The sequence below is a fragment of the Battus philenor genome, unplaced genomic scaffold (assembly GCF_028537555.1).
Source record: "Battus philenor isolate CCGP_79_NKW_IND1 unplaced genomic scaffold, ilBatPhil1.0.hap1 SCAF_21, whole genome shotgun sequence".
NCBI lineage: Eukaryota > Metazoa > Arthropoda > Insecta > Lepidoptera > Papilionidae > Battus > Battus philenor.
The window spans coordinates 11,780,491-11,792,967 of record NW_027181684.1 but is presented as its reverse complement, the minus strand read 5'-3'; the positions used below and the strand labels follow the sequence as shown (position 1 = coordinate 11,792,967).

General features: G+C 34.3%; 1 protein-coding gene across 1 annotated transcript in view; it reads right to left on the bottom strand.

The window, feature by feature from the left end:
* Ncc69 (sodium chloride cotransporter 69) overlaps positions 1–12,477 on the bottom strand; it is a 69,086-nt gene that overhangs the window by 19,884 nt on the left and 36,725 nt on the right. The window contains exons 2-4 of the mRNA XM_068766691.1: positions 8,675–8,784; positions 6,766–6,880; positions 1,301–1,460 (exon numbers count right to left, since the gene is read on the bottom strand). Coding sequence (XP_068622792.1) covers positions 1,301–1,460; positions 6,766–6,880; positions 8,675–8,784 — 385 coding nt within the window. The remainder of the gene's footprint in view (positions 1–1,300; positions 1,461–6,765; positions 6,881–8,674; positions 8,785–12,477) is intronic.

Genomic DNA, 12,477 nt, shown 5'->3' with positions numbered 1-12,477 from the left:
AATAGTTTCAAATATGCTTCTAATGTATTTTGATATCACGGTAAGAGATAGTGTATTTATTACAATATGTTTCTGTACAGACTTTTGACGTAAAAATGCCATACAATAACACTCTTTTTTCGACTGTACTGTCATTGCAGTCTACGTGGCATTTGCAGATTCCGCGGGCTTAAGAAGTCCTGCCTTCCTATCCATCTTCTTCTAGAGGGCATCTAGTTAAGTGTTTACCAAACTGTTCTGTGACATGCCCAACAATAACGTTACTAAAATTACGCCCACCTCCCTTGTCTTCTTTTCAGCCAAAGAATGCCCACTGCAAGGTATATGCCTTCACGAAAGATCACCACGATGCGCGAGTCTAGCTACTTCCCGCGACCCTATGTCGACGGTCTACCTAGTGAGACCCACACCACGTCTACTTCACAGAACCTTTCGGTCTCAAAGGCCATCTGTAGCGCGAGCGATGTGCCCCGCCTACTGCCATCTTGATTCTTCTGCGGATCTCATTTCTAATTCAATGTTTCTCCATCACAAACTCTTACATTCTTTTTTGTACTTTATCCATCTATCTTTCTCGACGTGTGTCATGTCTCACCTCATCCTTTCTAAAATCCTAACGCCCCCCTATGTAATATACAAAATTTTAATATTAAAGCGAAAGGACTGAACACCTGTGGAATCCACGTCGAATTGCTCCCCTGAACAATTTTATACCAATCTTATAAAAAACACTGCATTAGACCATTCTATCAGTGACCAATAACTATCATCATATATCATATATACGGAATATATCAGCTACGATTATATATTCTCGTAGGCTTTTACTGCTCTGGATACTTCCAAATCCGAAGATGTAAATACCGATGGGTAAACTAGGTCACAGTGAATAGATACCTAGCGTACTTCATCTTCGACCAAATCGTCGCTTTTCATTAGGCGAGATGGTGATCAAACGGGGACAAGGGAGTGATGAAACAGTTTTCGTCCATGACAATGTAGGAGTCCCATTAGGGTCATCGTCAGCGGCGCATCGAAAAGGAGAATCCCATAGAAATATAATTATTTATACACGTCGTGCGAAAAAGAGAGCTCTACAATGCTTCTCGACTTATGATGATTTTCATTCGTAACATTGTTTTAAATCGGTATAAATATGGGCTAAGCTTGATAAACATACACACTTATACTTTGGACTTCGTGTTGTTATTACTTCCAAGATTTATTAGCCCTAGGAAGAATCCCAAAACAAAGTATTCTCCCTCTTTGTAAGGAGATTGGGTTTGAGGATTATACTCACTGACTCCAGCCTGTCCAACAACCCACGACAGTCGCAGGAAGAGCATCACTCCCCAGATGTTGAGCAGGCACCGCATCAGCACGCCCTTTATCCAGCCAAACTTGACGTTTGCTGTCGGCAGCGTCCGGCTGTCCATGTCCTTCTCCAAGGTTTGACCTGGCTGGAAGAACACACTTGATAGAATTATAATTCTACATGAATACCTTCTCGGATACATAGCGATGAGAATCGATTATTCTCACTGCTACAATTCTGGTCAATCATAGAGAGAATAATAGTTTAAAACAGAGGTTTTCGGATTTTTTCTTTCAAAATTAAGCTGGTTCCAGAACACCCTGTACGTACAATGAAATTCCACATTCAATATCAGATCCGCCACTGGAAATTAAAAAATGTACATTATTGTATCCAAGAATACTATACTGATGTTAATGCGTGGAATTAAATGTTGATGCTCACTCGGGAAGCTAATTTTTGTCGCGCACTCTTTATGAAACAATATTTGTAAAGAGCAACTGTTGAGTTTCTCGCCGGCTCTTTTCAGCAGAACTGCCTTCGGAGCCGGCGGTAGCTTCCTATAAGAACAACACTGTCTACATTTTATATTATTTGACGATTCAAAAGTGCTTGTAGCAGACTTTTCGATTATTTGGTTTTGATTCTGAAAACTACAAAAATGTGAAGATTAGATTTAAATCTTCGTGGCCTTTTAGTTGAAAGATACCTTCGCAGAGCTTTTAAATTGAGCTTAAAATATTATCTGCCTTTGTTAATAAGTGAAGAATCCGCTGTTCGGGTCTTCACTATCAAAAGCAGATAAAATTTCATGAAATCCAGTCAAGAATTATTAACCCCCATTCCTAGATAAATCTCTAGGAGTCCACCTAGACCACTTTGATAGTGTAGCCAGTTACGAAAAAAGAAAATGTACATTATAGAGACTTGAGTTGATTTAAATTTATTGCATAAAATGTAAAACATTTGGCAATTTCGCCCTACTGCGTATGTAGATAAAAATAAACTGTGGACTATTGTTTTTTAATTTCAAATAAATAAATAAAAATGACGTCATAGATCTGATTGTGTCAAAATCCTTTATTTACCTGTATCGGGCTTCTAAGCCTATTAACTTTATGTAACGACACGCGGTCGATTTGCGTGCACGCTCTCAACACCGCGGGCATTGAACACGCGCCTATCCACGTGGCGCGTCTGCGTGGACGGTTAATCTTTGAACTGCGTGTTCAGATATAACTTTATAAGTGAATTCTGAATTTAAAAAGGTTATAAAAATAAATACATTTAAAAAAACTTTTAAGTTGAACGGTTTTTTGATACCCATATTGTGGTGGTTGTGGAAAAATATGTACCTAGTCCGCCATATTGGAACGGCGTCCATCTTGAATTTTAAATTTTGACATAATCATCGTGTTTTATTAATGTAGCCCTTTCATTTGATACTTATATTGAGGGGATTAAGGAAAAATACGTAATCCGCCATTCTGTATCGGCGGTCATCTTAGAATTATAATGTTATTGATTTTATTATATTGTATTGTCATCTAAATTAAATGTGTGTACCAAATTTCAGATCAATCTGACAACGGGAAGGTGCTTAAATTTCAATTTCTAATTTTGATCCAAATAAATTCCGTACGGGTCGAACTAAATAAAACCGTTTAAAAAAGACATAACACTAAAGGATATTAACGAATGATCATAGATTAAAAAGATTATATAATTAGGTGGATAGGAAATAATTTAGTAATATTCTATCATTATATCAACAGATGGAAGTCCACTACAAGGCATCATCCAAAGATGTTTAGTGATACATTGCCCGATGACCTCGTCGGTCGATCGCCTCTCTACCTTTCGCCTCCAACAGCTGTCGTTCACACGAGCGATCTCCGACCTTCAGATGAACAATTCTTTGCGCTACATGGATGACCTTATTACAACATAATTAGCTACTCTCTAGCTAATTATCTTGTGAAAATAATTGAGTTCAGTCGTTGTTATTTTAAATCATCTAACATTAACTGTATTGAGGAGTATTCTTAGCCTTTGGTTGAAACTATTTGACCTACATAAAAGATATATCCAGTTCCATGACAACTCTTACATATATACGTCAAAAATATGATAAGTAAGATTAACCCCTTAAAACACATGGTGACCAGACGTTGGAATAGAAAAAGGCGTAAGACATACAAAAGTAAGAAAAAATTTAATAAAGTATATAAAGCATAAGGAAAAAAGTATTAAGAATAAGTTTGTAGAAAAATGTAGCGCCGAATAGGAAAATAACAAAATAAATATATAAATAAATAAGTAAGAAAAGGACTAATATTTAGCCACTTCCGCACATGCAGTGGTTGTCGTGCAACAAAGTGCACCGCCCGCCAGCCCGGACACAGTCTCTGTGTTTGGCACTAATCGCTGTATCATAACTCCTGAAGATGCCCCGTGGAGGGGTGAAACACGTGTTGAGTGGTTTAACAGTGGCGGTTGTGTAATTCGCATTGTTTGCCGCATACCCATTTATCAGTGGGCTGGCGGGCGGTGCACTTTGTTGCACGACTACCACTGCATGTGCGGAAGTAGCTAAATATTGGTCCTTTTCTTACTTAGTATGGACTTCCGCAAGGTAACGCCTAATTCCATTAAATATAAATAAATATAACGAGTCTGTGATAATTAATATAAAAGTGTGATCTAGGAATGTAGGTCAAGGAAGGAGATGCAAGAAAGAAGATCTTCAAGCGAAGAAAGACATATCATGTGTAGCGTAAAATGAATGAATAGAAGATAATATGAATGAACGAAAGTGAATGTAGAATAAAAACTATAAAACTCATTTCAACCTTATTTGTAACGTCCCTGGCACAAGGGAGGCGAAGCATTATTTAAAAAAAAACATGGTGATGCATAAACATACGAAGTGCGTCATAACGCCATAGATCACGGGAGCATAATGCAGTCATGGATCACTCGCCCACGCATATGCGCGACCTATAGGGGTTAATACATGACCCTTGGTTCCTTCGATTGCATTATCCAACAGGCTAGGCTAATTAAACAATTGAATGTTGTTAATAATGTTATGGTTCTATTGTAAGGACATATCGCCGCCTCTATATAAAAAACTTCGAAAATGCAACATTTCAGGAGAGATTAAAAACTAAATATTGGATATGTTTTAAAAAAATGATACACTTAAAATTTTAATCTTTGTATAGTGAGAAATGTAATTTCATACCGAATAATCTTAGAATATGTATATATATATATTTTACCTTGTTTAGAGAGAAAATATATAACTTTGCCTATCTCCGCCATTTTCAGCCAGAAAATTATGTAAAAAATTGACAAGGTGTATTGTAATTCGTAGATTTCAAATATTTAAAAACCCGATGTAAATGATAATGACGATTGTCATTTTAATCTGTGGTCGCATATGTCCCCTCTAGAAGTAGTTTTACTAACCATAAAGATTTTTTCTTTCATTTATTCTTTTTAACTAACCCCGAAGAATTTTATTTCTGAATTCCAGTGTGATTTACCTACATATGAAAAGATAAAAACATTCACTATAATTTAAATATCTATATAAGTAGGGAAACCATACAAATTCAGGTGTTATCGGCAGATTAATAAACCATATAACAGTGAGCAGTCCACATAGAACCTAGAAAAAATGGCCGCTGAAACTTTAGGGTTCTGAAACGGTGTATCCGAATCGGCGTGGGACATATGACCTTCTTATGGACCAGTTCCAGAAGGTTCTATTGGAAAGGCATCCACCGGTATTCCAAGATATATAAATTACGCAAAACATATTACAAAATATGTCAAAGTTGGCGACATTTAAAACAGCAAGTAGCTGAGGGCAGGTAGTTCGCTACTCTCGCAACGTACCTGTGTAACTCAAGAACAACAATTGTCGGTAATTGCGACCAATTATTACCTAATTGATCAATAAAGGACATGACATATTTTCTACGCCGCAGGGAATAGAATGCACAAATACTTCCGTTCCTCTGACTCGTAGACCTGTGGAGAACCGTAGAGTAATTTCTTGATAATGAGCGATGTAAAAATATAATCTGGTTTATTGGCCTAGATCAGAGGTCTTCAACCTTGTCGAAATATTGCTTCAAAAATCCATTTTGAAATTTTAAATAATTTGTTATAACTACATATACGTACTGCTCTGAAATTGTTTACATTTTACTAAATAAAGATAGATGACGTTTCCGAGAGACTTGTTGTCGAGACGTTAGAGAGTAGCGTTTCCCAACGAGGGCCCACGCCCCACAAGAGGGCAATTGTAATGTGGACTTGTCATTAGTTGAACCCTTCACATGAAGGATGTCACAGATTTCGTCCTAAATTTATCAATTATATTTTAAAATCCACACGAGTTTAACCCTTTCACTTTAATATTAAAATTATATGTTACATAGAGGGGCGTAATAATTTTAGAAAGTCGGAAAACGTCACATAAAGGTTGCAAAAAAAATCATTTCCAAATATCTCTACTCTAAATATACTCTGAAATAGAGTAATATACCTTTAGGCGTAAGAGAGATGCGAGAATAAAAAATCAGACCATACAAACATATCTGTATTGTAAATAAGCATACAAGGACAAAGGATTACTGTTCCATACTAAACAAAGTTTACGAGGGCTGCACCTGAAACAACAAGCTACCGTACGTAGAGTATACATGTCTCTACTCGCCTAGATTTTTTCGTATAACATTATATCTAGCTCGAGAAATAACATGAGAACTAGAATCTACTTCTTTTTAGATGCACACTGCATGGCATAAACCTACTCAAAAGGTCACCAAGATGACCGGTCCTGCGCGCATCCAACGATTTCCGCAACCTTAATTATGTCGTCGGCCCACAAGTGGGAAGCATACCCACGCCGCGTCGCCAGTCGAAAACCTTTTGCGGCCTGCGGCTATGGCTTGCACGAGGAATGTGGCCTGCCCAATTCTTTGATCAACCTTTGTAATGTTGGTTCTTTTGCAGATCTCATTTCTAATTCGATCTCGCAGCGAAACTCCAAGCATACCTCTCTGGGTGACCTGGAGTCTTCTCATGAGTCCCGTCATAAGTGACCACGTCTCGGAGCATTACAATAACAATTATTAAACTGAATAACAAAAAATGATTTAATATTTTTCAAAATATTTCCCTTGACAATCTACGCATTACTTTTTTCCTAAAGAACCATTTTCTCTGTGGTCTTTTTCATAGCGTTTTCAAATAGCAAAACTTTTCTTTTAATTTCCATTCATTTGTTACAGCCGTAAGACATCCATAGCTGGACATAAAACTCCCCCACAGGATTCCCCATAGATTAGATAATACACAATATTCCAAGAATATTAAATAGTTAGTTTTTTACACACAGAATGTAAACATCGCTTTTAAGATAAGAATCAGACCTTTCTTGAAAGCGAAGCATTGTGGAGCTCGTCCAGCGTTGGGCGTGGGGCGGCGTGCAGGGACAGCACGTTCCTGTAGTTATCCAGGCGCGGTAACGCCTCCCGGGTGAAATGTCTGAAACAACATTATTGGCAGAACGCCGTACAGCAAAAACTATTTTTCACACCAAATTCACAAGGAAGTATATATTGTTTAATAATCATTACTAAATTAACACGTAAGCAAGTAACAGTTACAAATGATTTGTGTGCAATAATTGTAATTAAATGTTAAAATGCGTTTACATGTCAGCTATTTTTAAACGTTATAAATACCGTCCCAATGTAGAATTGATTCGTATTTCAATATGTCAACTAAATCTAGAATTATCAGTTTTGGAATATCAATACACAAGAGAACGAGTAGGAATAGAGATACAAGTAATATATGTAAACGCATCCTTACCATTACTAAACATATATAGCACAGTTAAGCATCTAACTATAGTACGAATGCATTTTATCTCACGTTACAAAATCCACAATATACACTAAATAAATATAATGTTTTTTTTTTTTAATTTATTAAACCTTATTGCAGGTTTTCAATTAATGGCCTAACTTAGTCTTAAGTTGTATTTAGCTTCTATATTCGAAGTTAATAGCGCGAAACTTTATAGAGTATATAGGATATTTTCTAATTGAATGCGGCAGGCCAATAGCTTGTAGCAGTACAAAGTTTGCAGGAACAGATAGTAAACAATTATTAATTTTAATACGTACATATCTAAATTTAAAAAGGCCTATTTTAGTATATTATAATTACGTTATTAATTTTGAATCTATTGATTTTTTAAAGTGTATATCATACATGATAGCAAATGAGACATTTTTACATTCAATCCTTTTAATGTTACAGCTATAACCAAGTTTTATATCGAAATACGTGTCGTGGATCAGTTCTACGAGTATATATATTTTTATAATGGTCTAAATAATTATGACTTTCATTTCAATTAATTTTTACCTCATACCGAAATATAATTTGACATAAATATAATTTTGTTCATAAGAAATACCATGAGAAATTACAAAACCTTTTAAACATCTCCAATGCAAATAGATAAGGTTGGAATTCACATTACTTACATTGTTTAAGCGTTACACTTTGATAATGTAACTGCATATTGTTCGTATATTATAAAACGGTTTATTACATTTATTTTCATGTTAGAATATGCGATTACCAAACTCGATTATTTATTTATTGGTTACTTTCTTAAATATATTTTCATATTATATATTTATACTGTAAAAGTGTGAGGTATTTTAAATTATTTATTTTATTTAAAATACTTTTTATTCTCTGCCAGTTAACCGTTTAGGCGGTGCAAAGATAAAGGTAGGTGAAACAAGGTAATATAATAAAAGACGAAAAATAAATAAGTCAAATCAAATTCAGAGAGATTATAATCAAATGAATACACTTTACATCGATATATTAATGCCTGCTACTTTTTAAAATTATATACAAATTTACTATAGTATATATATTATAATATCTACAAATACTATATATATATATAAATAATGAATAATAAAATCGAAGTATCGTAATGATTCCGCATTGTAATTAATAGCTATGTTTTGTTTCGAAAAAGACTTTTGCTTTTACAAATTTCCTTAAATTTTTATCATTTTTGTATCCATAAGAACATGTGGTAGGTTCTGATGACCTTACGAAATTTGGAAAAATACGCAATACTTTAAAGTATTTGACATCTGTCTCGCTTGATGATAAGCGATGACGAGGTCTATGCCACATTCTTGACAAGAAGAAACCCACTCTTGTCTCGAAGACTCCTTTATTAGTCTTATCAAGTAAGTAGTAATTCAGATGAAAGTGAAGTGTTGTGATTATATATCTCACCTAAAACTCTTTCCATACTTGGTGTCGGTAACCGTCAAGGGGTCGTCGCTGTCCATGCCGGAGCCTTCCGATTCCTCTGTACCGTCGTCTTCTGTTTTATCTTCTTCCATCTGTCAAAAGAAAAGAAGTTCAAGAAAACTTGATATTTATTTCTTATACCATATAATGATTTTTTTAGGTAATTCAATATTTAAAACGATTTCTTTAAAAAAACTGCCAAGTGGTGTTCTATTGTTTCTGAAGATGTTAATGCTGTTAGCCCTAAGGCTTTTACAGCTTCATCGGTACCAAGTTCACAGAGAGGAAGGGTCCGTGAACTAGATAAGTAGTGTTTTACATTTCAATCGTCTATATATATAAAAAGTAATTTTTGTCTGTATGTCCTTTATGGAATTGTAATCTATGCATTTGATCATGTGACAGCCTTTAGCAAAGTTGTTGTGCATGAGCCCGCGATGGTTTCTAAGATTTTTTTTAAATCAATTTATTGACCCAAAATGAATTCAATATTTGTGTAATGTCCTTCAAAGTTTATTTTAGTTGGTTACGTAGCAACGCGCGCTGGTTACAACAGCTAATATTAAAATATTTTTAATTTTTTGTTGCCAATCTATAAAAAAATCATGTAACAGTACCAAGAAGTGAACTAATATAAAAATATACCGTAATAAAAAATACTGTTATTAAAAAAAAACATGATAAAGGTAAAATTCATTTATTCAAAATTGGAACTTAACTAATAATAATAAATCTCATTGATTGTCAACTGTTTTTAAACTCTATTTTATTTTGGACTCCACTCTGCCTCGTAAGGTATAAGTTATGGAGAAGAAGTAGGAAGAAACTCCACAATAACACATCTTTAGATAGACTATCAACACGGATTTATACACATACACTTTATCAGATATAGCCTAAATGAAATCAAAATAATTCAGTGACATTTCCGCCTAGGATTCTTGTCATTTAAATATTAGTTTATTGAAGAATAAGCTTTTAGCGACAATATACTTTTATGTGTTTTCCATTTTATTGATGATCTGATTACGTTTATTAAAGTTAAATAAAAAAGTTTTGCAGACCAATTTTTGATACAGCTAGTTTTTCACGGTGTCCTTGTATATACGCTATGGTATTTCTTTGAATTATTTACAATTATTGTGAACGTATAAAATATTATCATATGTTGTAAAAATATTGCCCTGTTTTAACTGCTTTCTCAAGGATATTTGCGGTTCTGATCCATAAATAGCTCAGATGGAAAAACAAACATATTTTCAATATCCACCCACACGTCTACCCCATAGCATCAATATATAGGACATAATGCTGTGCAAATAACTGAAATACATTATAAATATAGGGTGGGCCATAAATTTTTGCACTTTTGAAACATGTGTAGAAATAAAAGTACAAATTCTATTTTGTTTATGATTTATTTACCGTAATTATCATTTATTAAAATTTATTTCTTTAAAATTACATCGTCGAGATGTGCTCCATCTCGCCTTAGGCCCCTTGCTCTCACGGTTTTGGAGAAATCAAGTGTTGCTATTTGCAAAAATTTTTGGCCCACCCTATATCAGAGTAGCATTTAATCTTTCTTTTCAAATAGACAATTATATTTTAAACAAAAATTAAGTAGGTAGGATACATTTTGATACATAATGAAGGTAAATATTAAAACTTAATAAAATAAAATATGTATTCATATAAGTTTATAAATATTCATCTATTAAATATATAAAATTGGAATGTCTGTTTGTAATATTAAAATCGCTTTTTAGTACATGAATATAAATATATAAGGTAATGAACCAAAATAATTTTTTTATAAGTTTTGTCCGTCTGTTTGTTTCGGCTACTCTATAGTGCAGGGTGTGCAATGCACACGAGCGCCGCCGTCGCAGATACAGCTAACAGCATCGTCTTGGAATCTATCGCGGTTCGCCGCTTAGTTTCGCAACCGAGATGTGCTACAGGCATAATAACAATGAATATTATTCTGCCATTATAAGAAGAAAGGCGGTAACTAATACCATACTATGTATTGTTTCTGATGATGTTAATGCTGTTAGCCCTAAGGCTTTTACAGCTTCTCGGTACTGAGTTCACGGAGCGGAAGGGTCCGTGAACTAGATAATACCATACTGTAAGCTATACCTACTTATAAAATAGCTTGATGGAATATTAAAAACTTTCTTGTTATAATAAAGTTAATGGTTATAGCCGGGAGGGGGGCGACAGACCTAGGGGGCGCCAGGGTTTCATTGCACACGTGCGCTACACGAGCTAGAGCCGCCCCTGATTACATAAAACACTATTAATTTAGCTGAACAAGCTTTTTAATAAGAATTAATAAAGGGTGACCATATTAAATGCATACATACGTAAAGCTCTATGACAACAGAAATAAATTATAAACGCCATCATCAATTGAATAATAAATTTCCAACACTGCAATAATTTTTACGACGTTTCAATCTAGATTAATAAATAGTTATATAACATAGATGTAAGTTTTCATGAGGTGAATGCATTAGCTGTCAAATAATGTGTGGTACCTTTCTAAAAATAATAATAATAATATAGTAAAAGAATCATTTTTAAAATTCGAATAACTACGAGTAAATACTAAAATCAATTACTATTTATTATTTGTCTTCAGACTTTGTATTCCCGGAAGTTATTAGCCTGTCTCATTTTAAATATCTACATTTATTTCCAGCCCTTTCAATCACTTGACAACTATTCGCCTTAGTTTTTATTATTTTTAATGGAATCAGGCGTTATTTTGCAGAAGTCCATCGTAAGTAAGAAAAGGACCAATATATAGCCACTTCCGCACATGCAGTGGTAGTCGTGCAACAAAGTGCACCGCCCGCCAGCCCGCTGATAAATGCGTATGCGGCAAACAATGCGAATTACACAACTACTACCTCTAAATCACTCAACACGTGTTTCACCCTTCCACGGGACATCTTCAGGAGTTATGTTACACCGATTAGGACTCTGTGTTTGGCACTAGCGGCACTTTTTCTTATTAACAAAGTCCAATAATTCCGTATATATTTATAATTTGCTTTATGTTGTATTGTATATATATCGTGTGTGTAAATAATTTTTTTCATAAAATTATTCTTCCAAATCTCTAAGTACGACCCTTTTGGATCGACGGCGTAGAATGAGTAAGCGCAGAAATGAATGGAGGATTGACACCGCATAGTTCGTGACTGGACTCAAATATTAGTTCTTTACGTCTGCACTAAGTGTGATGTATAATTACATTTAAAACATAACGTAATTATTGTCTAAGTACACTGATTAATTTTCATTTAGCTTTTATGTACATGAAAATTATTTCTTAGCAAATTTAAGAGACAATATGGACACAGACAGCACCTGAAATATGTCGGAAAATTGTAATAAAAACGAAGAGTTAAAAAAAAAACAATTTATATATCACCACCCCCATCTAATAAAAGGACAGTCGCCAATACCATTTTTAGCCGGTTTTAAAATATTTGCAATCTACGAGGTCCAATACACCTTGTCAATTTTTACATAATTTTCTGACTAAAAATGGCGGAGATAATTAAAGTTATCTTAGTTTTTTCTAAATAAACAAGGTAAAGTAGAAACAAGAATAAAAATAATATATTCAAAGCGCTCTTTCAAATATAAATATTCAAAGATTAATCGATATAAAAATTTTGGTTGAGGTTGACACTTCAGCTGGACTTTTACGGGGACGTCCATACGGCGGTGTGGCCCTTTTATGGAATAATTCGAGATTCGAGCGC